Consider the following 27,979-nt stretch of genomic DNA (forward strand, 5'->3'; position numbering starts at 1 on the left):
TCGACCTGACCCAACCTTCATCCCCAAAGTGAATACGCTCTTCCATAAACAGGAGCTTCACCTCCCGTCCTTTTCCCCATATCCTATCACTCCCAAACAAAGAGAGTGGCACTCTCTAGATGTGCGTAGGGCTATCGGGACCTACATCAACCACACGGCCCCCTTCAGAAATTCAGAATCCCTATTCATCTCCATGTCAGCACTGAACCGAGGTCGCAAAATGTCTCGACCCTCGATAAGTAGGGCGGTTAAGCAGTGCATCATAGAAGCCTACACAGCATGTAAGCTCCCAGTGCCAGAGGGCATTACTGCCCATTCCATACGAAGTGCCGCCACCACTGCGGCTTACAATAACAAAGCATCCATAGATGAAATTTGTAAAGCAGCCACCTGGTCCTCGATCTCCACTTGTGTACGGCATTACAAAATTAACACCCTTGCCTCCGCTGATGCGGTTTTCAGTAGAAGAGTACTCCAACATGTCATCGAAGTGAAAGATCAAATCCCACCTGGGACCTAGCTCTTGGACGTCCCAAGCTGCAAGATGGCCTTCCCTCAGAGCGGGAACGGAGCCTTGTTTACTCACCGAGAGGGTTCCTTCAGCTCTGAGGTAGAAGGCCATCTTGCCCACCCGAACAGAACCTGGGTGGCACACTTATCAGGGACCTTAAAAGTCCAACTCAATTATTTTAACACAGTTCTCCATGTTCTGGAGTTTGTTAACTCAGTTCAGTATTCTTGTTACTACTGTTATCTGTTGTTATCTGTGTTACCTGTTTTTTATACCTCCTGTCTCAAGTAGCTTGTTAGTAGTCAACTGGAAGCCTGGGCTATTCCCGTCCAGGAGACAGGAAATAAAAAATTAGTCCTGCCTCCCCTTGCAATAGGCGAGAATAACCCAAGCTGGCCTTCTACCTCAGAGTGGAAGAAACCCTTTTGGTGAGTAAACAAGGCTCCGTTCTCCAGACATTTTAACCTTTCCAAAAGTGCCTGTGAGGAAACTGACAGTTCTAGATTCAGCGCGTTTTGGATTCTATCCTGTAAATAAGGACAGGGGATATAAATTTGATTAGGATAAAAAGGGTTATTGAACATCTGCCTCTTTCGAAGCCAGCTATTTGTTCTGCTAAATGAAAGGCAGCGTGCACAGAATGAGATGTCAGGGTCTGTGGTGATGACTTGCAAAGAGTTCATAAATAAATGCATAAATGAATGCTGCTCTAGTAAGCTCCATTTTCACCTTTTCTATACACCTTTTCTGTATAGAAAAGTCCTCTGATATTTGAGGTGTTGGAGAAGGTGAGGAATTGATCCTTTTTTCTTTCTTTTTTTGATCCAGCTCCCTTACTGTTTTCCCGCATGCACATGCCAGCACTGAAGATGTCAGCCATAGTAGAGCAAAGATGTATCTGATCTATTTATTTAGTACTTCATCATGGTCTTCTTCAGGCCCAGGAATTATTCCTTCCCCCGAAATCCTCCTCCAAAGCCCTGGGGGGGGGGGTACAGTCCCCCCCCCCAACCTGGCTTTCAAGTTTGTTTTTGGGTTTATTTATTTATTTACCTTCATTTATACCCCAGCTTTCTCCCTAGTGGGGACCAAAGGTGGCTTACATAATTCTCTTCTCCTCCATTTTGTCCTCAGCAACCTTGTGAGGTAGGGTAGGTTGAGAGTGTGTGACTGGCCCAAGATCACCAGCAAGTTTCCATGGGCAGAGTAGAGATTCATACCTGGTTCTCCCATATCCTAGTCCCAACACTCTAACCAATCCATCATGCTGGCACTGGGAACGGTGCTGCATCAGATCTTATTATTTCTCCCTCAGTTGGATCTCTTGATGACAGTCCTTGTCTACGGTGGCCATCATCCTATAGTTACAAATGACAGCCATTTGTTTATACAGGAAAAAGTAAAAGCATGTACTTGGGGGTACCGTTGGGGCAACTCTACCTGCCTCTGGCAGTCTTAATCTCTGGAGTGAAACGGGGGTTCTTATTTCTGTCAGCTGCATCCCAGATTAGTTGGTTTATTTTGCTCAGTAGAATCTACGAGGAAACTTTGGAAACCAAAGCCAGGTGCTACTTGCATAAACCTGCCATGAATGCAGCTTGGTTACACTGGAGCTGTGGTCCCCCTTCATTTCCCCCTGCATTCACCTCCAAGCTAAAGACTGCCTTTTCTGTGTTATTTGAGTTTACATTTCCTTAATGACAGAACTGCTCCCATTCTTGCCCTTGTTTGTCTTCATGCGTGCTTCATACTGAGCATAAAAATTAATCCTTTAATTGATTTGGCGAGATGTACTATGTATCCTATTACAGTTTGTGCACTAGGTTTTTAGCTTTTTTGACAGAATACAATCCAGAGTGTTTAACTGCCATAAGGACACACTGGTTGTCTAAACACTTAAAAAGAGTTTGCATCAGAATGGGCAGTCCTAACTCATTAATGGATTTAAGTCTCTGGCCAGTCTCTGGCTCTCCTCTCTGATGGTCTGTTCCTGTATTGTTATAGATCTCTTGAAGTGGAAAATAGTGTGTTAGAACCAGCATGAACTCCACTTGAACGTAGACTTTGGGGGTTACCGCACTTTGTATTCCCAGCGATGTATTAAGAGTTTGAAAATGTTATAAAAAACATCGCTTTAAAAGAGTTTTTGGATACCACGGCTAAAAAATGGTTGGAAGACGTCTTCACAGCTAAAGGGGCCAAACAAAGTGCGAACAGTATTTTTTATAACATTTTCAAACTCTTAATACATCAGTGGGAATACATTGAAAGTGTGAACAGAATTTTTTATAACGTTTCCAAACTCTTGATACATCACTGGGAATACCTAGTGCGGTAACAGCTTCGGTTTCTCTTTCATTGCTGTCTTTTCTGGAACTTGCTGTTAATGTTCTTGTTGGGTGTACTATTAATGTCAAAGATGTTCAGCAGCAGATGGAGCTTTCGTCTACCTTAAACTGAAAGCAATACTAAAAATGAGTACATTCACCATTTTATTTTTAGTGGGTTAATATCTAGCATAAGCATTCTGTCATGCTTGAAATCAGTAGCATCTAGTTGTTAAGAGACCCAGTGCAGTAGAGTGATTCCAGTTAGTTCCTCAGCCTCCCCCACCCCCAGTCTCTCTAGATGACCTTGAGCCAGTTGCATCTCTTAGCCTAATCTATTTTACATTGTCACTGTGTGTGGAGGGGCCATTGTCACCCCGAGATCCTTGGAGGAAGAATGGGATTAAAATAAAATAAATTTTTCCTCTTGCAGATAGTTTTATTTGAGAACTCAAAGATGGCTTTTCCGTTAGGAGCATAATAAAAGCATTGTTATATCAACGGCCCGTGTAATTCAGCATCCTGTTTAACAGGGACAAACAGCCAGAGGGAGGAGGGAGTGATTTTTACCCCTCACCGCTGCTGCCTCCCAACCCACATGGTTATTCTATGCAGGTAACAATAATAATAGTAGCTAAGCCACACTAAACGTTTAAACGAAGTACACAATACGTGGCTGCAGGGCAATAGATCAAGAACTATTTACATAATCTCAGCAATTCATTAAGACATATAAGTACTAATTAAAGAGACACATATATTGCTAGTCCCCCAGAATTCCATGAAGGTACCATGGCCCCTGGAATAAAGTTTCCTGGGGCTGGAAATGGCTGCTGGTGGAGTACAAAGTTTAGGAAGCCCTCAGTACCCTCCACTGACAGATCATGGCATCCAACCCAGTGAACATGGTGAACATACCCTTGAAAATACATTGTGTGTGTCTACAGTATTCATAGGAATTATTAGTTTTTAAGGCTGTAGATTACATACAAATCTTCATTGCTACCCTCTGTGAGTAAGAATGCCTTGTCTTAAAAAGCATTTCACTCCCTGAAAAAGAAAATATTTCATAGGATTTTTAAAAGTACATCTCAACATCTCCAATTTTTCCATTAGAAAAATGGGAGGGGGAGTCCCTCCAGTTGATCTGTGTTTTTCCTGGGCCTTCATGCCTCTTCCAAGAGTAGAGCTGTTGTCTAGATACATCACAAATCTGCAGTGCTTATACAGCTTGTGGTACCTGTGCTGAACTTTGGCCATACGTATACTTCCTTTGCTTTTGAAGGTGTTGAATTTTGTGGACGCTTTCAGGACTGGAAGTTGAAAACCAGCTTTGGATTCTAGATGGTGATTTGGCATCTGGTACTTTTGTAGTCTAAATTATGTATTTCTTGCCCCAAAGCTCAAGTTTTTGCACTGCCATCACTGCATATTCATGTTATCTCCCCATAATGTCAAGGATTCCTGGATGAAGTAAATAAGTAAATTGTTTTGATCCTTTCCAGCCTGGTTTCAGGCCTGGTTATGAGACTGAAATAGCCTTGGTCACCCTGGTGGATGACCTGTTACAGGAGATAGACAAAGGGACTGTGACCCTGTTGATTAGTGGCTTTCAGTACCATCAGTCATGGTATGCTTCTGGACTACTTTTTGAGATTGGGACTAAGAGACACCATTTTTCTGCGGTTTTGGTCATACCTCGAAGGTATGTTTCAGAAGGTGGTGCTGGAGGACTATTGCTTCATTTTTAAACAACAAAGTTGTAAGAGTAGGTGTACCCTAATGTTCCAGGATAAAAATCAGAAGGAAGAACTGATCAGCAATTTGTTCACATTTATAGAAACTGTACCTAAAATTAGTAGAAAAGAGCAAGAGTCCAGTAGCACCTTAAAGACTAACAAAAATATTTTCTGGCAGGGTATGAGCTTTTACAGCTCACTTCTTCAAAAAGCTCATACCCTGTCAGAAAATATTTTTGTTAGTCTTTAAGGTGCTACTGGACTCTTGTTCTTTTCTACTACTGCAGACAGACTAACACTGTGATGTACCTAAAATTGTAACTATTAATCATAATTGTAAAAGCTAATTCAGTTATTTTACAAAGGGGTAACTGTTGTGCATTTAATTAGTGGAAGGATCAAACCTATTTGATTTGAAAGCTCACCCCCGAAAATATTAACAAATTAAAAACCTTTCATTTGACAATAACATATCCAAAAAAATGTTGGTTTCTTAATTTACCAGCCTGAATAAAATGGGAGTCCAGGGCCTCTGTAGATGACCCTCTTGATATACACAGCATAGATCACCTGAATTTTAGCCCATGGGATGATTTGCAAATCCTTTGGTATGGTGGGAACCCCATAATAAATGAACAGAGTCATTTATATTGCTTACAGCCCATTCCTGAGCTCTTGGCCGGAAAGAACTCAGGAGGAGCGCACATGGCCATGCTGGCATTTGGGCTGCTTGCGCCAGCACCCGGACCATTGCACTGCCGTAAGAGGCAGGAATGCCGGCGTTGGGGTGCTCACGCTGGCCTCCCTGTGCTGCTGAGGCAGTGCGGCCCAGGGACGCTGGCTTGGACTCCCGCCGGCATCCCACCAGCACAAAGCCCCACACTGGTGTTCTGAGGGGCGGAGCTGCCAGTAGGCAGCTTCCTGACCCCTTTCGGGCCAGGAACACCCCCTCCGAAACAGCGTTGCTGTGCCAGCTTTTTGCTGCCGCAGCCTCGCTGTTTTCAATGGGGCCAAATCCCCATTTTCCCAAAATAAAAACTTAAAAGGCTTTTTTAAGCCTTTGAGCAGCCGGGGAATGGCTTTGGAGGTGCCATGGCAGCGCCTTGGCTACGCTATCTCCGGCCGCCAAAAAGCTCAAGAATGGGCTGTTAGTTTCAGCAGTCAGACTGTTTTACATTGAATGCAGCCCACTTTACTCACAGTTGAATTGAATTTTAAGAGCTCATAGCATTCAGCCTTCATTTACAATGACTTTTTAATAAATAGTAATAGATTGGCTGTAATTGAATGTTTTAATTTAACAAAATGATCAGTTTTTATTCTGATATTTTTAATGTGATTTCAGAATTTTATGCTTTGTTTGTTGAACTGAAAATTTCCCCTGCAAGTGTTTACTGCTTGGACTGAAATACAAAGTGAGTTTAGAACCATGATCTTTTGTCTCTGCTGTATATATTCTTTTTGTTCATGGAAGAGTATAACAAAAACTCATTTTCCAAAGATGGGTCTACTTGAAGCTTCAATAAAAGCCATCTGTGAAATGTAGCATTCCTGTAACTTTCTCTGAGTTATTATACAGGCTGCATCCTTCATTTTGAACTGAACTGCTTTCTTGCTGCATTATGAATATCTGTATAGTTGTCAAATAATTTTAACTGGATTATTTTTCCCCATTTGCTGTTCTTGTTAGGTGACATGACTAAATGTGACATCTGGTAAAAAAAATGCTAGGAGAAACATTGGTGTCAGGTGTTCAGCAAATATATGCTGAACCCTTTAAAATGTGGTGAAAATTACTTGTTAGTAGTTCTGATGCTTTGAATGTTGCATGATCAAATTTTAAGGTTAATAGTGTGGGCACATGCACGCACACTTGCTTTTTGCAGCAACAGTATTTAAATTTTCTCCTGATCTCGTCAGATCTCAGAAGCTAAGCAGGGTCAGCCCTGGTTAGTATTTGGATGGGAGACCACCAAGGAAGTCCAGGGTTGCTGTACAGAGGAAGGCACTGGCAAACCACCTCTGTTAGTCTCTTGCCTTGAAAACTCCATAAGGGGTCGCCATAAGTCGGCTGCGACTTGACGGCACTTTACACACACACACAGTGTGGGCACATGCACACACACTTGCTTTTTGCAGCAACAGTATTTAAATTTTCTTCTTGGAATGGTTTGGGGACAGACTAGGGTTGTGCAAAAAAATGTCAGTAAATTTCGACTTCGAGTTTATTGGGCCTGATTTTTTATTTTATTTTTTGTAAACCTGAAATAAACCAAATACCCATACTGGTAAATTTCAGTATCCGGCTTATTTTCAGGTTTACCGAAAAATTTGGGCCCATTATAGTCTATGGGAATTTTTTTCAAAGCTGGGGAGGCATTTTTGTAGTTACAGTCCCCAGATTTGCAGCATGGCTGCAAGAGACTCTCCGTAGACAGTCACAAAGATTTGGTGAACTTTGAGACGGGGGTCCAATTTTATGGGCCCGCAAAGGGTTCGCCCCATCCTCCAGGCATTTGTGAGCCAAGCTGTCCATCGGTTTTCAGGTTCAAAAGTTCACTGTTGCTGAGGACTGATGGAAAGAGTGATTGCCTGGCTGGCACCTCAAAGTCTGGGGGCTGCCTTTGTTTCTGGGTCACTTTGCATGATATCCATGCAAATTAGCTTCCAAACAGAGGAAAAAGGCTTAAATGCAAGAGAAATAAGTTACAGAAAACATTCCTTTTGGTGGCAAATGACATCCTGTGAACATACGGCCCCCGGGCCTGAGGTTCCCCATCCCTGCCCTATGGGGTCACCATAAGTCAGCTGTAACTTGACGGCAAAAAAATAATAAGAAAGGTTGACATAAGCATATTTATTAAGGACAACAGCTTTGGTTCATCACAGCTCTTTTTTCATTTTAAAGCTATTTTTGTAGCATTGTAAGCCACCTTGGGTACCAATATTTGTGGAAAAGTGGGTTATAAATACTCTAAATGAATCTTAGACATTTCAGGACAAGGTGCAGCAGCTGCGGCTTTCAGTGACAGCTGTACAGCTCCTGTGATATCCAGCTGCAGTCTTAGTCATGGCTGTTGTCCTCACAAAAACTAGTAGTAGTTTGTGTTCTCTTGCATCTTTCTTGTTTCTTTCCAGAACCGGTGCAAATTTCCTAGAGTTGGTACAGTTTTCCTAATTCTTGCGTTAGAAGAATTCCTGCAATAAGTGTAGATTTTGTATCCTGTGTAAAATAAGATCAGATTGCATAACAGACCACAGTTTCAATGCGGGTTTACTTGATTTGAGTGTAACTGTGTACTTGGGGGTTGTGTATGTAATGGCACATGCTGGTGCTTGCAGTTATTCTTGGCTGCTAGCAATAAATGGTGCAAAGTTTGTCTTCTAGTATGTTTTTATACCTTAAAGATTAAGCAGTCTTTTGTGAGCATATGCCAGTCATGGTTACCTTGCAAATATAAAATATTCACTGTACTTTGTTTAATGACTATGGAAGATAGGGCCAGCATTTAAGCAACACTTCTGTTTGTTTAAAGGGATCAAATGAATTACCAGATTGACAGTTCTGGTCACTGCTGTATAATTTATCAGCCTAAAACAGGGATGGGGAACGTCTGGCCCGGGAGCCATATGTGGCCCCCGAGGACATTTTCAGGGCCCAGCCGCGGAGGCGCAACACAATGCGGCCCTCCCCGAGGATGTTCCTGGGGCTGCGGCGCCCTTTGGACCACCTCTCGTCGACTGTTGGTCGGCAAGAGGAGGGGGAGGGACGCTTCCCCCAAGGCTGCCCCCTACAGTCGCGGCATGCAGGAACGCCGTGGCACACTGTAAGCCCCTCTCGCCGCCTGTCAAGCGGCGAGGGAGGGGGAGAGGCCATGGCTGCCCGCGGCAGAACATGCGCGCGGGAGCCGATCGGGCTTAGAGGCCTTTTGTGGACTCAGGGTGGGAGGGCGTGGAGGCTGGGGCCCGGTCGCGTGGGGCTGTGTGTGCTGCTGTGTGTGTGTGTGGGGGGGGGGGAGGCGGGCAGCCTGGGGCTCGGTTGTGTGGGGCCAGTGTGTGCGGGTGTGTTTGTGGGGGGGGGAGGCTTTTCTTTCTTCCTTTTTTTCTGTCACTCTTCCTCCTTTCTCCCCCTCTCTCCCTCGTCTCTTTCTTTGTCTCTTTCCGTCCTTTTCTCCCCCTCTATTTCTGTTTTCCTTCCTTCCTCCCTCCCTTCCTTCCCTGAGGATCGGCTGCGGGCTGCGCCCCTCTGGCGCCTCGTTTGCTCGGGGCCCACCACTGGCTGCCCTCCCGCCTGGGTGGGGGGAGCAGGGGTGCCCTCCAGGCCTTCTCTGCATGGCCTCCCCTGTGCTTGGCAACCTCCAGGTGGTGGCTGGAGACCTGGCAACCCTAGCCTCTCCCCCCCACGCCAGGAGATCTACACCTGGTTATTGCCCCCGAATGATGTTATAAATGAGCAAATGGCCCTTGGCAGGAAAAAAGTTCCCCACCCCTGGCCTAAAACAACCAAGTTACCTTATACCAAGTGAAGACATCAGTCCAGCTAGCTCAGTAATTTTGGCAGTGGCTGGCAGCGGCTCTCCAGGGCCCTGGAGCTGGTTGGAATTGAACTCAGGACCACTTTCATGTAAAGCGTGTGCTCTGTTGCTGAACTGTGATCCCTCCGAAATTATGAAAGCAGAGAGGTAAAGTGAATTATGGCAGGGGTAGATTGTACAGTGAGTTCTAAACTATGTTCTTTTTATGGAAGGGCGTTAGTGAGGGGAAATTGAGACCACTGTGCAAGAATGGAGGCCTGGATGGAAATTAATATGCAAAACTGAAACAGTGAAGGGGAAAGGCCATTCATGAAAGAGAAGTGTTCCAGTTCCTCCAATTAGAGCAGACCAAACACATCTTGCCAGCAACTACCTCAGCTGCTTGCCTAAGGCTGCAATCCCCGGTCAGTTGGGAGTAGATGTCTAATAAGCTGCATTTGGCTTGCTGCCTTAGATGAAGAAGAAGAGTTGGTATTTATACCCTGCTTTTCTCTACTTTTAAGAAGTCTCAAAGCGGCTTACAATCGCCTTCCCTTCCTCTCTCCACAGCAGTCACCTTGTGAGGTAGATGGGGCTGAGAGAGTTTGGAGAGAACTGTGACTAGTTCAAGGTCACCCAGCTGGCTTCATGTGTAGGAGTGGGGAAACAAACCTGGTTCACCAGATTAGAGTCCACTGCTCTTAACTACTACACTACACCAGCTCTCTTACAAGCTATGCAGGTTTGAACAGTAGATGCCATTTTTCCGTGTTAGGCATTATAGTTTTTTTAATAATTTTAAAAACTCCTTCAGTACGCATTGTAGTAGGATTGCTGTTGACCATAAAGGCAGGATTGACTAAACTCTTCTCTAAGAAAGTAGTCAGCTAACTGACGAAAGGCGATCCCTTTGCCTCATCAGATTTAGCCTTGTTGATAAGATCAGTGGCTAGAAGGCAGCAGCTAGGACTCAGCACCCTTATTTATTTATTTACACCATTTATATCCCAACTTTTCTCCCCAGTAGGGACCCAAAGCAGATACATCATTCTCCTCTCCTCCGTTGTATCTTCACAACCACCACCTTGTGAGGCAGGTTAGGCAGAGAGGTTAGCCGTCCCAACATCACATAGTGAGCTTTCATGGCAGAACAGGGATTTGAACCTGGGACTCCCAGATTCTAGTCCAGCACTCTAGCCACACCACCACACTGGCTTTCTGGGGTGTCTCTGCCATGATCTTGGGTGGACCGTGTGTGTGTGTGTGTGAAGTGCCGTCAAGTCGCAGCTGACTTATTCCTTTCCTTCTTGCTCCTATGACCCATAGGTCCTGAGCAGTTTTTTCTTAGAGGAAAATATGATAGATATTTGGCCACAGCCAGTGTTATATTTGGATCTCTATCCATCAGCAAAAAGGGGACTATTTTGTTTCTTGTTATGGGGGCAGGAATTCTCACCAGTATGGGGGTAATCCATTTATCTCGGTGTTTAACGAGGGAGCATTCCATCATCTTATGAGATAATGTGTCTATTTTCTTCGTATTGCATGGGCAAAGTCTGTCAGAATATGGTAGATTTCTGTAACTACTGTTTAATACTGCTGAGGTTGCAGCATTTAAATGGGCGAGCATAAAGGCTCTTCAGAAGGAAGGGACTGTCAGGTGTAAAAGTATAATGGAGTTAGCAAAGGGGGAGGAATGCCAAATAATTGAGTGGAACATACTCTCCAGGCACACATTGTGGTGCTATAGTGGTCTAACTTATGGTGACCCCATCAAGGGGCTTTCAAGGCAAGTGAGAAGCAGTGGGCCATTGCTTTACTCTGCAGAGCCTTCCTTGGTGATATCTCTTCCAGGTACTGACCCTGCTTAGCTTCCAAGATCTGGCAAGATCGGGCTATACCCATGTGCCTTCGCTCTTTGGACAAAGTCCAATAGGCCATGGTGTGATCCTGGTCTCCAGTAGCACCTGTCATACACAGCCTAAATAAGTACAGCTGTTGCCCACTGTCACATTCTGTGGCTCCTGAAGCAACAATATTTGTTGCATTTGTGTTTTATATTGGTATAATAGCTTGTGTACACCACTCATTACCACAGATGTGAAAAATATGAAAGGGAAAAAGGGCAGATACAGTTGCTTTGCAGCACTTCTAAAGTACATAGTGATGAGACATATACATAATAATATGGGCACAACCACTTGGAACTTCCTCTGCATGGCACTCACTTGGCACAATGATCCATTAATAGATGTACAGTGTGCAGAGTGTCTTTCCAGCGCCGCCCCCCAACCCGCATAGCTTGATTCTGTGCTGCCACCAAGCATTCCTGGCAGCAGCTTTCAGTAATGTGGGGACAAATCACTCAGGGGAGGGGGGAGGCAGCATAGTAGGCTGGCATGCATGGAAGACTGTTTGCAATAAGGTGCCACGTGGAGAGAGCTGCACTAAGTCTCTGTAATTGTTTGTGAGAAGTAGGAGCTCAGAATTTCTGTTAAAGAGGGAGCTCACTTACACATAAAATCCGGCCAAAACCAGGATGAATGATACTGTGGTTTCTGCTTGTCACACCGTTCTATTTATATAATTTTGTCATCTTATATTGACTTTTTAAAAAAAGATAAATCTCTAAATGGCTTACAGTAATTGCAACCATAAAACATTGTGTGTGAGATGTCCGTCAAGTATTCTTTTTTTGTCCTTTTGGTTTTGTCATGAAGTATAATTTGCCCAGAAACTTGCCCTCAATTTTAGCATAAAACTGATCAGAGATTTTCTGATCTAATTCATCCTATCAACAGTGGAAAACAAAAACCGGAACATTGTCCAGACTCCAATAATTCATTTGGCTTACATTCAGTTTGCAAAGGGAGGATTACTATTTCATCCTTTGTGTTAATTTTTTTTAACAGCTTTGTTGTTAGAAATTCAAATATTTTAAATGAATCTTTTAAGTGTGGGGTTCTGGCATAGTTTTTGGAGGAGGTCAGTCTTATGGTAGATGAGAGCAGAAGGGGGTGACATTCATTGAGATTGACCAGTGCTTGTAGCAACACCGGAGTTGGGGAAAACCCTCATCCTGCTTGGTAGGCATGATTTTGACAGGCAGGAGTGAAAATTTGGGATCTCTTTGATATACTAGCACCTCTCTATTGGCTGTGTAGGTTCTGGTGGGCTGTTGCTGCCAGAACCCAAGACCCAGATTGGTTAAGGCCTTTTTACGCAAGTGGGAGGGAGGACAGAACAGGAACTGTTCCATCTATGAATTAGTCTACAGCATAGTTGTGTAGCCTGTATATTCTCTAGAATTATGCCAGTGAAGTGTTTATTTAAGAAATAAATGATTGCCCTTGCTGTGGCCAGTGTTACCAAAATAGCCTTGGTTTTATGCTCCTCCTAGCACCAAACTGGTAAGAGGACAAAGATCAGGAGGTGGTGGTGGCGGCCTTCCAAAGGGAAAGGCTCTCAGCCCTGCTTGAGAGGGGTTAGGGAGCAGTGAGGGATTCCCTGCTGGGAAGAGTGAGTTTTCCTCAGCCAAAACGACTCCTCCATCCCCAGCTTCAGAGTGGGGTTGGGCCTCCTTCACTTGCCCACGTGCTGTTCATCAGAGCCAGGAGTAAGGGTAGCCTGTTGTGTTCTGTGGTAGAAGTGTTTAAAGTCTGTCTGAAAATCTTCTCAATTTAACTACGTTGGACTCCTTTCACAAAGTCTGAAAGAAGGTGGCCAGTCTATTTAATTCTGACCGTTTCTGTGGGGAAATGGATAGGCAGGTTCCAGGATATAAGAGAATACCATATTTTCCTCTGGGGAAAAATTGAAATATGTGTAACATTTACTTTCCTCTCAGAGCATTTCTTTCCTGCATCCCAAGCAATGCAAGCATAAGCTCCTGCCATTGTGTTACGACTCTAAACATATCTTACTGCAACAACAGCATCATTTATAACTTAAGCATATAAAATTTTACTGTATGCATATTTATGGAATTTAAAAATAAAGTGCCTACGTTTTCTATAAACAGAATTTCAAAATATACTCTGTAGTTGAGGGAGAGCTGCAGACTGGTGTACCCTATTCTGTTTCAGCACATGTTTCTTAAATTTTGCCATTTGTGATGGGGAGAGACAAATTGGAAATTAGAAAACAAATTTTGTAGTAAGCAAAAGGATTGTTTCCAGACGGAAACAATCTTGTACAGTCACAATGGTACAACCAGCTATTTGATATCAAGTTAAACTTTATAACATTATTTCAGAGGGGCAGCCGTGTTGGTCTGCAGTAGAACAGTTAGATTTGAGTCCAGTAGCACCTCAGAGACCAACAAGATTTTTTGGGTATAAGCTTTGAGAGTGAAAGCTCCCTGCGTCAGACATAGGTAGAAATGGAGATCTCGGAGTGCTTTTATCCTAGTCAGAAGGTGGGAAGTGTATTGTAAAGAAGGAACTCAGGCACAGTGCATATTGTAATCAGTTTGAGCAGAGCAGAGGGAAAATGAGTGGGGGCAGAAAATCAGCAGCTGTAATGAGATACAGCTGAATGAATTCTATGTCCCTATTCATCTCTGGGGCGGGAGGTCCGTTGTTCTGAACTTGTGAATAAACTCAAGTTCAGCAGTCTCGCCTCCCATGAAATTTCTTTGTTTTAGGACTGCCACTCTTAAGTTAGCAATGGAATGACTTGGAAGATTTACCGTATATACCCGTGTATAAGCCGACCCGCGTATAAGCCGAGGTGCCTAATTTCTCCCCAAAAATGGGGAAAAATTAGGCACCTGCGTATAAGCCGAGGGTCGGCTTATAACCCCTCCCCACCCCTGCAGGCTTACCTGACGGGCTCCTGGCGGCGAAAAGCGGCGCAGGTCCGGCGGGGGTGGCCTTCCTGCAACTGCAGGAGGCCGCCCCCAGGCCACTCCCAGAGGCGGGAAGCGGCGCAGGGACGGCGGCGCGGCCTCCCTGCGGCCGCACGAGTGTTCTGGTGGCCGCTCCCGGCCGGAGAAAGGCGCGCGGGCCCGGCGGTGGCGGTAAGTTCCCCCCTCCCTCCCCCCTCTACCGTATTGACCCGCGTATAAGCCAAGTTCGGCTTTTTCAGCCCTTTTTTTTGGGCTAAAAAACTCGGCTTATACGCGAGTATATACGGTAACTGTACACCTGTAGTTTTTTTAGTGTTGCAGTTTCTGATGTCGGATTTATGTCCATTCTTTTGCATAGGGACTGACCTGTTTGTCCAAGTAAAAGGGCGTTGCTTACATTTGATGGCATATATAACGTTGTAATATAACCAACTGAATAAACCTGAGATGGTATGGCTGGTGCTGTTATATCTAGTTATTGTGATGTCAGAATGGATATGGAATTGGCATCTTGGTTTGTTGCAGGCCCTAGTCCCAGAGTCTGTGTCCATATTTGGAAAGGTATTGCTGTGGGTGAGATGTTCAAGGTTAGGAGGAAGTCTATAAGCAAGAAAAGGTTTGCCTCCCAATTCCTGTGAGAAAGGAGTACCATTGTCCAGCTTAGATTATAGGTTGTTAACGATTCATTGAACTTGGTTTGAGCTGAGAACTATATGTGACTGGCCCCAGATTATCCAGCTGGTTTGAGCTGTCTGTGACCACCACAGGTATCTGAAGAAGTGAGCTGTGACTCACAAAAGCTCATACCCTATCATAAATTTTGTTAATCTTTAAGATGCTATTGGACTCTTGCTCTTTTCTACTGCTACAGACAGACTAACATGGTTACCCATCATGAGCTGTGATCACCACTGGTGTTCTGTTGTTTCGTTTGGGTCTGTCTTGGTATCATTCTGGCTTTGTTGATCTGTTTCCTTACTAAATCAAGTGGGTATCGTAATTCCAAGAATATTTGTTGTAGGTCCTCAGTGCTTCTATTGGAGCTGTTCAATAATGTATTATCAAACTCATTATAATGTATGAATTGGTGCCATAATCACATTTAAACAATAAATAGCATACCATAGGAATTATTATCTAATGCTGTAAATCTTTGCATAAAAATTTCCAGGCTATGCATTTTGAATGAGTAAAAAATCTTGTCTTGAGAAGCATTTTATTCCTTCCAAAATAGATTTTTTTCAGTGTTCCTCAAAAATTTCCCAGTGAATAAAAGTCGTTGGGGGGAGGAGGAGAATGAATTTTTTTCTTTTTTAGACTTTGCTTGTCTGTTAATGACAAATGTTAGGCTTCTTTTGCCATTCCATTTGCATCTAGTACGTTCTGGAATTCTATCCATTTTGGGGTATTTTATGAGGACTTGAAAATCCATATTCTTCCTCTAGATATGCAGAAGCCTAGTTCAGATGTCATGGACAGACATCATGGTTTTCATAGTCACACTTCTACTCTCCAGCGTTTACTCACATGTAACAGTTCTTCAGGTTCTCTGCATCACACATATGGGATCTCGTGTTCATGCACAGAGCCTTGGAACCTATAAAGGCTATAAAACTTTGCGCATGAGCCTCCCTACCCACAATGGCCACTCTTCGCACATGCCTGGAGAGCGTGGAGCGCTCTCCTGTCAGTTCTTCCTTAATCACTGCAGCAGCTGCCTCTAGCAGGACCTTCTCATATCAGTTTCTATTAAGTTTGCCTCCGTACTAAGGGTAGAAATCCCCTTCAGGGCAGGCCATGCTTTCTGATTGTATCTTAAAGGTTTGTTGACCATATAATACACTTGTTGTTTATTATGATTTGGAAGCCAATTATGGCTTGTGATAAAGATTGTTTGCCTGTTTTGCACATCATGATGAATGATAAAAGGAAGCCTTTCCATTTGTAGAGTTAAAATGCCAATTGTCTAGGCAGGTGCTGAATGAAAATTACCTCCCTGAAATAGAGCTGTAGCTCTGAGCTGATGGATGTGACAACATATTAAATTAGCCTATTCAGTACCCTACAATAGTTAGACTAGTAGTGTATAGAAATTAACACATCATGGCAGCTGGAAAACTTCAAGAGTCTGGTTGCCTTGATGCCTAATGGTCACTGAAGACTCTTTAAAAAAAAATTAAAATAGCTTTTCTGCTTTATAGCTATCATCTGAAATTGTGGTGACTTTTCTAGTCCTGGTCGCCTAAGGTGGTTGCTAGAATTGTAAATTCTGAAAGAGACCAATGAGATGGGAAACCCATTTTATGTATTCTATCATGTTCCAAGTTTAAGATATTGTCTCTTAGAAAAGAATGAAAAAGAAGATATTTTGACCTACCAAGTGGCTATCTGCATAGCTCCAGCCTGAGTTTATTATTTTTATTAATTTATTTATATCCTGCCTTTCTGTTCAAAAGAATGCTGAAGGCAGCTAATAAATATGAAACATCATGTTATAATATAGACCTAAAGTAATAGTCAGTCAAAATTTATTTTGAAACAAAATTATTTCCAGAAGATGAACAGTTAAAATAAAATAATGTGGCAAATATAAGACATATATAAGTAATACACTGTTAAAAAAGCAGTGTCAGCTTTCAAGTTTGTTCGCTTCACAGGCAGGTAGCTGGGGATGGGGATGGGAAAGGAGAAAAGCTCGTCCGAGGTGGCAAGGTCTCCCCAGGCAAACGCAGAGCCTCCAGGATGCAGCTTCCTCCTTTTACAGGCATCAGCAGTCATGGGGTGGGGCTGAGCAGGTGGGAAAGCTCAGCCTGGGCAGCAAGGTTTCCCCCAGGCAAAAAGTTCTGTTTCTTGCACCTGCTTATATGTAAGACTAGATCACTTTTTCTACCTGATAAAGACCCAGGACACATCATGGGCAGGTAGGGAACATGCTTTTAGGGTAAGAGAGTTTTAGTCCTGTCTCCTGTTTGACCCCTCCCACTGTTATAGCTGCTGCCCCCCCCCAGCCCGGTACTTCTACTTCCTAGTTATTTCCCCCCATGAACTGCCATAATTTCTCTACTCTGATAAGCATAGGGCAATTCTCCATTGGTCTGGAGAAGCAGCCCTGATTTCATCATGAGTGGGTCCAGATCTGATACTGTTCCAACTTGCCAAACTGATGACTGCAGCTTGCTGTGCTAGGGATGTAGATAAGGAATGCTTTGCTTCTGCATATCCCAATGAAGGAGCTAGGTTTGGAGGATAGGAATAGAGGAAACATACTCTGGCTTCTTCCTCTGCTTCCAAAATGTTACTTATAGCAAAAACACGCTTATGCAAAACTTCATCAATGCATCGTTTCCACAATCCTTGCCTTCTCTATTTGTAGGGAAGCAAGTTGCTTTTGTACCAGCCCTTATGATCCTATATAGATCGTTCCTACTTTCGATTGTTAGATATCCTGCTCCACTTTGGTACAGTGGCCATATAGAACATCTCGATAGTCTTCAAGTTAATTTTTTAGAAGCTTGCTGGGTATTCCGTGATGTGTCTCCTCCTCTACTATACAGTTAGAACTGGGACTCCCAAAATTATCATTATTATATATCAATCTGCCATTAAATTTCCCTCTTTGAGCCATCAACAGCTCCTGACATGTTTCAGTTGTTAATCTCAGATATCTCTGTGTCCACCTGGACTAGTAGGGTAGACAAAAGATTTTCCCTTCCAATAGAGCAGTGGTTCCCAAACTTTTCAGGCCACTGCCCCCTTGGTACCACAAACTCAACTACAGCGCCCCCTACTCTATCCAACAACACAGTTGAAGGGGGCCACCTCTAGTGCCTCCCTGCTGCCCCCTTGCTTCTTAGTGCCCCCCTAGGTAATCCCACTGCCCCCCAGGGGGTGGTACTGCCCACTTTGGGAACCACTGCAATAGAGCAACTGAAAGCTGCAAGGAATAGTGCTAGGAAAGCAAGCTGTAAACAATTGCAAAATAAGATGTTAAATGAGGATTGGTCCTTCATGTTTAAGGACACAAATTGTAAATGTTCACCTCGCTTCTTCCAGATACCCTTCAACAGAACTTTCTCCTTGCCAGATTATTTCCACTGGTTAGAAATTCATAAATTCAGATGAGCTTTCTTATTAGCAGGATGTAATGCCCTAGACTCAGCCAAGACACAAGGGGCGATACAATAAAATTATTGCAGAAGAACGAAAATGCCCATTTTGTCCAGATCAAATAGATTCCCTAGCCCACATTGTTTTAGCATGTCCACAAAATAATATTGCACGAAATAAATATATCACTCCCTGGATGAAACAGCTAAAGACACTTTCTGAGAAGCAGATACTGTGATATCTGTTGTCAAATAGATCGGTCAATTGCGTGAGAGACGTGGCAACGTTTCTCTTTATAGTGTCAAGGAAAAATTAAATTTCATTTCCCCTTTTGAAAGTGTGAAGTGGTTGATGGATAGCAGTTGGCTGTTAAATCTAGGGAAAGGAAAGAAGGATCTTGTGGAGGAGAGGGGTTGTTCTATGACTTGGGATGTCCCAGGGAGAGGAAAGAAAAGAGTACCGGTGTATCTTTCTAATGTTTTGCTCACCTTGGAGCTAGATTCTGTTTCTCTGTTATGCTAGACTGTGGCTGCTGGGAGCTGGCTTTTCTAAGGATTGATATAGATTCTCAGTTGTCCTGGAATGCACCTAAATGTGGCTGTTAGGTCAATATCTAGTCAACCAGTTCATTTGGATGGAGATAATTCATTAGTGAGTGTTTTCTAAAAATGACTGCATTATTGGCACCTGCATCGAGTGTGGCCAGCTGCATTCACAGTCTCCCAGAGCCCTTGCTGGTGGAAGCGTGACAATTCCTAAATCATCTTTTGCTCTCGTGGTTGCAAGCTGATTTACTAAAATATCTTGGCAGTCTCTTTTTACAGTACTTTCAATGACATTGCACAGAAGTAGGTCACTGGTACAGTTTATGGAATTTGTTGTAAAACATTAACAAGGAGGAAGGCCTCCGGCCCAGCTACTAGCTCTGCAGGGATAAAGTGCTCTATCATAGAATGGCTCTGGGAACATCTGGAACTTTTCAGTAGCTTCGGTTTCTTACCATGTTTGTCCTCACCTTTAAATAGCAACTATAATGATGCATTTCAAAATGTATGCAAAACATGAATCTTTAGAATTATCAGTATGAAAGAAGGAAAATACTTTTTTAAAAATCCAGTTAGGGTTTTATTTACATATATACCCATGTATAAGCCGACCCGCGTATAAGCCGAGGTGCCTAATTTCTCCCCAAAATGGGGAAAAATTAGGCACCCGCTCATAAGCCGAGGGTCGGCTTATAACCCCTCCCCCCCCCCCCCGCAGACTTACCTTCTGGGCTCCTGGCGGCAGGAAGTGGCGCGGCCCGGCAGGGGCGGTGGAGCAGCCTCCCTGCGGCCGCAGGGGGCCTTTGGAGGCCGCTCCCGGCCTGGAAAAGGCAGCGGGGGCGGCGGAGCGGCCTCCCTGCGGCTGCAGGAGGCCTTTGGAGGCCGCTCCCGGCCGGGAGAAAGCGACGGTGGTAAGTTCCCCCCTCCCTCCTCCCTCCTCCCTCTACCGTATTGACCCGCGTATAAGCCGAGTTCGGCTTTTTCAGCCCTTTTTTTGGGCTGAAAAACTCGGCTTATACGCGAGTATATACGGTACTCTCTTGTGTTGCAACAAAAGATAAATGTGTTGGTGTGATCCCAGTCTTGAGAAGGTGAAATAAGTTTAGTAATCTTGGACAGAGATGGAGGAATGTATTTCAGAAATGTATTATTCCAATAAGGGGAAAGGATTTCCTAATACAGGTAGAGTATCCCTTATTTGGACATCCCACATCAGGACCCATCCAAAAACCGGACTCTTGGAGCTGGCATGCAGGCAGATCCATGCTGCGTACTTTCAGTGTTTCCTCTCACCTAAAAAAAATAAATACAGTATACACTGCATCACAGATGGAGACTGAAAGCCTGCCATTGTTTGTTTGTTGTTGCTCTTGTTTAATAGCTGATACAGGTATTCTGGTGAGAAAGTTACAATTTTGCTTTCTGATGGTTCAATGTACACAAAATTAGTAAAAATATTATTTAAAATTACATTCAGTCTATGTGTATAAAGTGTATATGAAATATAAATGAATTTGGGTCCTATCCCCAAGATATCTCATTATGTATATGCAAAAATTCCAAAATATTCCAGTATATGGAAAGATCTGAAATACGAACCACTTCTAGTCCCAAGCAGTCTGGATAAGGGATACTCAACCTGTACTCAGTGGTTCCCAAACTGTGTTCTGGAATCTTTTCTGTAATTCTTCAACCAACGTGGCTTTTCAGCCACTGCCAGTCATGCCCTAAAATGCGCTGGCACTTGGGAATGTTTGCTGTGTGGGGATTATAATTTTTGACTAGGACTAGTCTAAGGAGACCTAGTTTCAGACCACTGAGTCATGAAGTTCACTGAGTGACTTGGAGTCAGTCATCCTTTTTATTGTAACCTATCTCACAGGATTGTTGTGAGGATAAAATGGAGGATTAGAGAATCATCTAGGTAAAGGTAAAGGTCCCCTGTGCATTCCTGACCCATGGGGTAACGTCACATCCCAACGTTTACGAGGCAGACTTTGTTTTTATGGTGTTTTTACCAGCACTGTTGAGAAGGATTATGTTAATACCCGTAGTTGGTGTATTGTCTGTGTTCAGGTCATTGTCATCCATCATACAAGACTGAAATTTGCCATATTTATTAATTTTTTAAATAAAAAATGTTATGCCACTTCTCCAATAACCTGCCTAAGGTGGCTTACAAAACGTTGAACTCTGAACAGAGTTTCTTTGTACACTTCAACAGGTTAGTTTGCTCACAGTGAACAGTATGTATTTTGCTAAGAATGGCCTTTGCTTGTGTTTCAGGAAGCTAACCGTGGTTTTGACTCTGACCTGATTGTGTTTTCTTTGTATAGGCTTGCATGCATTTAGCATAAATCTTAACTTTTTCCCATTTCTCACGTAGAAAATCTTTGGCAGCATGCAACTTTTGGGTTGGAGAGCAAAGACTTTCTGGTGAGACAGTTACAAACATACCGTGACAAGGGATTTTTAACAGAGGATTTAAATCAGCATGTCCCGAACTTTGGGTTGCTGAGGCGCATTTCGGTCTCATACCTGAAAATGTTTACATTAGTGTGAAAGAACTACTTGCAAGTAAAAACTATCTGCTCACAGACCTTCTCTGTGTTTCTGCATGAGTTCTATACTGGGCGTGCCCTGGCAGAAGCTGATTAGAATCATGTGTGCCAAGCAACAAATCTCATGTGGCAATGCAGTGGGATATCTACTGGGATGAGTACCGTTGGCTCGCTGGTGTCTGTTTTCAATATATTTCCTGTGGCACAGAACTTGGGAATTACTGGATTCCGCAGTCTAAATTATTGATAATATTAAACAGAAGTCCACTGGCATCTTAAAGGCTAACAAAATTTGTTCCAACATAAGCTTTTGAGAGTCTGTCTATGTATAGGATGGAGTGAGCTCTGACTCACAAGAACTTATGCAAGAATCAGATTTGTTAGTCTAGAAGGAGCCACAGGACTTCTGTTTTATTTTGCTGTGTTAGGTTAATGTAATTATTGTAATAACTATTTGCAATCTTTGTTATTAGCAGTAATTATGAACTCTCTGAAAAAATATAACCTTTCTTTTGAGAAAAGGACCTGCAGAAATGCTGGGAGGAGGGGGAGTTGTTCAGCCCTGCCCAGGTTTCCAGATAGATGTGTGTGTTTCTGTTTTTCTCCCATTGTTGTGGTGGCTAAGTCAGAGGTTCCCTAGTTTGTCCATCCTTTGTTGTGATTCCTCTGTGTAGAGGCATATATATGGATTCCAAATCTTATTATGTCTTGGTGTAGTCATGTTTGTTTCATGGCAGGGTGACAGATGTCTTGGATGAGATCAGGGTTTTTAAAACTTGGAACTCTAGATACAATTACTACATAGAAAACAAAACTGGGAAACAAACCACATGAGCTTGCAGTATCCAGTGCAGGGGTCCCCAGCGTGGTGCCTGTGGGCGCCATGGTTCCCACCAACCCCTTTTCTGGTGCCCACCAAGTGTTTTTAGAAAGCAGGTGGGGCTAGGTAAGGCTTTTGCACAGCACGACTTCTAATTGACTATTGGAGATTTGATTGGCTGAGCATATTTTTTTAAAAAGTTGCTTTAGCAGCAGCTGCCACCACAACACAAGGATCTACACTGTGCTGCTGAAGTTAAGCTGTGGCAATCATTTTGTGGCTGTCTCCACCTCCTGCAGTAGCCATTCTGTAGCAGCCATTTTGTTGCTGTTGTGTCAGAATTTCAAATGTGCCTGCATGCTCAAAAAAGGTTGGGGACCCCTGTTCCAGTAGATATCCTTGTTTTAGAGTAATTCATCCCTCCTCCGATTAGAAACTGGAGTGATCTCTTTGGAGTCCAGTATGTGGATCCGAGCACTTAACTATTGGCTAAAACTCATATTCAACCCTATTGGTCTAACCCCTCTGATTCTAGCTGATAATTACTGCTCAACTTGACAAAGTGCAATAGAAAAGATGCTCCAGAAACATGGCCTCTCTTCTCAAGCCATTTTGCCATTGGGACACCAAAAAGCCAAGGAAACAATCAAACAGAGACTCCTGGACCATGCCCTTCAATCAGATAGGGCTCAGATTCATAAATATTCAGCCATCAAATCTTTCCACCCGGCAGACTACCTTGGATTCCTGGAAGTATCCAAATATCGAAGGGCCTTTACTCTTGCGCGTTACCTTCAGTTCTCCTGGAAGGCAGGTATCTCCATACTCCCTTTCATCAACGACTATGCACATGCAAAACAGAGAAAGTGGAAACAATAGAACATGTTCTGCTGCAATGTCCCTTCTACAACGACATAAGATCGCAGTACATTCTCCCCATATTGTCATCCTTTCCTGGTAGAACGGAAGAAGCTAAAGTTTCCCTTCTTTTAGCAGACTCCTCTCGGGAGATAACCATTCAAGTAGCCAAATTCTGCCTCCGGTCTAGTGGGATTCATAAATGGTTAACTGAAAACATTTCCCAGTAGGAGATCTTTCCTCCTCTTCTTCAAATCATCCTTGCAGAATCATCAACTTTTATTATTTTATTTTATTATTTTAACCTAACTTTGATTTTTACCTAGAGCTGATATTGTATCGAAATAAAACTTGACTTGACTTGAGTAATTCAGAACACTTTTAGATTGGTGCAATGTAACAAGCCTTGTGTATTAACATCAAAAAATAAGTTAACAGGGAGCAAGAAGATAGTGAGGTGCTGGCTATGTAGGCCGCATGTAATACTGACCATTTACATAGTAATTCTGGTGTTCAAACTGCTTCACATATATTGTTTTATGATTCTTATAACCCTGTAAAGTAGGCCAGTATTGTCTCCATTTTTGCAGCTAGGGACTAAAAGGGTTTAATCAAGCCATTCTGTCTATTAAGTTTGTGGCTAAGGTGAGATTTGAACTAGCATTTGCAGTTACAAAGGCCAGGGTGGGGGCCTTTTTTGAAAGCCTCCATTCTTTGGGGATGCGTTACATTCTTTTTAGGAAAGGGTTTACTTACAATTTGCTGAGAACTGCAGAATGAAAATGTGTGTGTAGGGCAGTCTACAGCATTTGCTAATGATTTTTAATTATCCTGTGTGTACTATAGATGTACACAACACTCATATCCAAGATATAGTGCTGTATCTAGTGGGTGCTCCATTCTTCACAATTGCTTGTGAATTGCTGCTTGCCTTCCTCTGGTCATTTTGATCTGCTTTGCATATTAAAAGCCAGTATCTGAATCTGCTACATGTGCTTGCAGTTTATTTATGAAGTATACAACATCAGAAAGGGGAGAGAGTGTTGGTAGAATGTGGTGTGGAACAGCAGTTTGTTTCTGCACCATTATTTAAATGTACACATGTATATTACCTTTTCTCCCTTCTGACCTGACTTCCTGTTTGATGTGACTGTTGTCTTCATCTCTCCAGTTTCTTTTTGGGGCATTCTGACTGTTAACCAGTTACTGAAGGTATAGGATCCTTGCTAGGAAAAATATAAGCAAAGTTTCCAGATTGTCCTTAGCCCGGTATTTTTGGTATTATATATGTGGATATATATGCCGATGAGGACTACAGGCGAAAAGATATTTGTTTATTTTTATTTTTGTGTGTGTGATTTATAACCCACCTTCCCCAGCCGAACTGTGGAAACCAAATGAGTTTGTTCATGTTGTTTTTATTTAAGAACTTGTGTCCTGCTTCTTCATAGCATGAACCAGCTAACTGGGTTAATTATATCCAGGTAATACAATAATAAATCCCATAAATTACTACTGAAAGTACAGCCCCTCCATGAGTACCATAATGTAATACTTACTCCTAGAACAAATACTTTCCCCCAACTTTTTATGATCAGCTTGGAAGTCTAAAATGCAGAATGGCCACAGAATTCCAGCCCAGGATGAGCCTCAGCTAATTTCAGTTTCCAGAAACAGAATAAGCTTGCACAACTTTCTAAATTTTGTTGAAGAAGTCTCTCTACTTCCTCTGGCAGGCCATTCCACAAAGTGGGTGTTAACAGAGAACAGAAGGGATAACCAGCAGATAATGCTGTGCCAATCTCAATTTGTATATGCGCACATATTGGGGGAAATGGTGCCTCCCCCCGTGCTTTGTTGTCTCTACCAACAGCATCCCCATTTTGCCTGGATTCAACAGTTTGTTACATTTATCTACTTGCCCATAATCTCAAAGCACTAGTTTAGGGTGGAGATTACTGCATCTGGAGGTTTAGATGAAGAGGGCGTTTAGCTGGATGTCATCAGCAAATTCCAAGCAATCTCATTCAGTGGCCTCATGTATCTTAAAGCATGGGTGACAGTGCTGATCCTTACTGGATACCACAGGACAATTCCTAGGATTCTGACTATGCAAAATTAGCATGATCAAAAGTTAGACAAATCTAGCAAAAATGGGACCTGAGCTCATTGCAGTAAACCAAGATGTTTAGTCTGGATTGTTAAATGGGGGGGGGGGTGTCTATAAACCTCCTTTAGGGCATCTTGTTCCCCACACTTGAACAAGAAAAATGAAGAGAAAGGTAGAAAGAAATGACAGGTGCATTCTAAAGGTCTGCAGGTAGTATTCTGCATAACAGCTTGCCCTAAACTTGCAGACTTTTTAATGAGGACAATACAGGAATGTTTTTGTGTGCAGTTTGGTGCAGTGCATCATGACTTACATTCTAGATAGTTTCTATTAAGTTGGATGAGTGCTCAGAAGAGCATTGGCTATTCTTTCCTTTCCCGTTCCCCTCTTCTTCCTTGTATGAGCTTTTTGGGGTCAGTACTGTATTTTTGACACACACATTTACAGCGATATGTGCAGTGAACCTTGAGGCTTGTTCACAGTAACATTTCACAGGCACAGTTTGATTCTTAAACCATGGCAGCTGACTCATTTGGATTACTGTCAGAATTCCCATAACGCTTTATTTCTTTTCTCCCCCTAAAACAGCCCACTCTTTGTAACTTGGAAGATTGGTCGAGACAAACGATTACGTGGATGTATAGGTACCTTTTCTGCCATGAACCTGCATTCAGGACTCAGGGAGTACACGATTACTAGGTAAGGTTTTGGTTCTCATTATGGAGGCTTTCCATTTGTGAATGAGCATTTATCTCTGTTACACAGCTAAAACTGGTCAGCCAGAATTTTGTAAACATTTGACAGGCAACAAGCTTTTCTCAATTGTTGGTGCCACAGACTTGTGTCACCCAAATTTGTAACTGGATTCTTTTTGAAGTCCTAAAATACTCTCTGGCTACTTATTGGTACCTGACTTCTGTCATAGCATTTTTATCCAAAAAGCAGACCACTGTAGATATTAAAATTTAGCATGAGAGCAGAATATGAAAAGGCAAAAAACAAAACAATGTGTATTTGTGTGAATTTTGGGTTGATGTGTTCAAAATTCTAAAACATCAGGTATTCTCACCTCTTCTCCAGCAGGTGCTACCAATCAGCTGTAATTAAATTAATCCTACAGATTCCCATTGCATGTTATTCTTCAGCTACACGCTGCTTTTGAGTGGGATTCTGCTAGACTAGGGAGGTAAGTGCTAACCCTTCACTTCCCTGGCAACTAATGTTACCCTGTGATTTACACCTAGACTGACTCATTTTAGTGTTGTCTTTGTTTCTAGTGTTGAGGTCAGTCAATAAATAAAGTAGTGGAATTAGTAACTGGACTTCCATTTAGTCATCTCTGGATTTTGAAGTGTATCTCCAGAGGATGGTTGCACCAGATCAGGGATGGGTATTTTTGAGGGCTGCCTCATTCTCCAGGTGGTGGTCCAGGGTCTAGATGTGTATTCTGCTGCACCACCTGACTTATTCTGACACTAATCTCTGAACTGATTTTAGTCTAAACGAATTATATACATCTCTTTGCATTTCTGAGTAGCTGTAGAACTGGGCATCCATAACCTATACAACTGAGAGAGGTGTAGCGTTAGTGTGGAATGTCTATTGCCACCTTTGCAAACACATTTTTTTTCTCCCACGCATTGATTAAAATTTGGTTGTGCTGCCGAGGCCATACAGAAAATAACCCTGATCTTATGAAGAAGGACAGGATGTATAATAGGTAGGAAGGTATGCTCATCCCATAGACCACATGTTGGCCATCCTTCGACTAGGTGTCTCTGACATTGATTGGATTGCAGCCCTTTAAATTGGAACAGTATTGGAACAGGCAAAGCAAGGAGCAAAGACTGTTCATCCTTTTAATTCTGGAGCTGAAGAGCAATGCTGGAAGATTCCCCAGGAATACAGTTGCTTGGCGCCTAGAAATTTTGTTTTGGGTGCCTTGGAATCGGAAATATTTCTCAGGGCTGGCATCTAATATGTAATGGTGGCTCCTAGCAATCTGAAGTATTTTTTTCCAGTTCTGGTGAAGGACAGGTTCATTCTATAACGTTCAAAAAATGGACATTCCTTTGTTGTTAGATCCTTGTAGTCCTGCTAATATTTGTTGCTGTCGTAGCAGGGCATCCTGACCTGACCCTGGATAAGAGTAACTGATTAATGAAAGATCACATTTAAGCTAACCAAGATGGATTTTGCTACTTTCAGTTCCTTATAAAGTGGCCTTTCACGGGTAACATTTAGATGTCTGTTGCTCTGAACTTCATATGCCCCATGGGAGAAAGTTTGCAAGGAGGACTTTTACAGCTCTCAGATATGTATTAAAGTTGTGTTGCTGTATCACTATGCCAGTTTGAGATGGAGGATAAATACTCATGAGTAATAATGCGTTGAAAAAGTAGCTCATCTGTTTTGGGTTTGCTGCTGTAAGATTGTAGCTCAAAAGAACATGGCTGGATGCAGATGTCACGGTAAATTGGTTTATAAACCGCAGTTTGATCAAACTCTGGTTAATTGTGACATCCAATAGCACATGGTCCAGCAAAACCATGGTTTATTGACAGGTACTACACCAAGATTTGTAGCTGGTTTGTTAACCACTGTGTATACTAACTGTGTATTTTTCTAATATCTAAATTCACAAACCATAGTTTGAGTAGTGTAGTCTTGTCATAATGTCTATGCCATTAAAGGTTTATGGAATGGAATGGAATGAGTAGTGTAGTCATTTGTGACTACCTGGCCACAAAGGATGTCCATATAGGAAGAATGTGGGAAAGACGCAAGAAATGGACAAACAAATATTTAAATATAGTCAGTGTTTGTCACCCAGGTCTGATAGACTAATCAGAAGTTGTGGCATAAACCACATTTTTTTTTAGACATCTGAATTCCACCGTACTGTCCTTCCAAGCAGGGGTAAATAAGAGCAAGTTACCTGCTGGCTGTTTCCCTGACCTGACATCAATGAGAACCTGTGTTTTTTCCATTGTAGCTCCCACTCTGGAATGGGCTCCCTGGGGATGTGAATGGAGAGC

General features: G+C 42.8%; 1 protein-coding gene across 2 annotated transcripts in view; it reads left to right on the forward strand.

Annotated features, from left to right (window-relative positions):
• AMMECR1 (AMMECR nuclear protein 1) overlaps positions 1-27,979 on the forward strand; it is a 151,073-nt gene that overhangs the window by 30,532 nt on the left and 92,562 nt on the right. Inside the window, exon 2 of one of the 2 annotated variants that reach the window (XM_056859351.1) lies at positions 25,530-25,640. The exons of the other annotated variant lie outside the window; for it this stretch is intronic. Within the exon in view, the coding sequence (XP_056715329.1) occupies positions 25,530-25,640 (111 nt within the window). The remainder of the gene's footprint in view (positions 1-25,529; positions 25,641-27,979) is intronic. 2 annotated transcript variants of the gene reach the window in all.

Source organism: Euleptes europaea, chromosome 13 (assembly GCF_029931775.1).
Source record: "Euleptes europaea isolate rEulEur1 chromosome 13, rEulEur1.hap1, whole genome shotgun sequence".
Lineage (NCBI taxonomy): Eukaryota > Metazoa > Chordata > Lepidosauria > Squamata > Sphaerodactylidae > Euleptes > Euleptes europaea.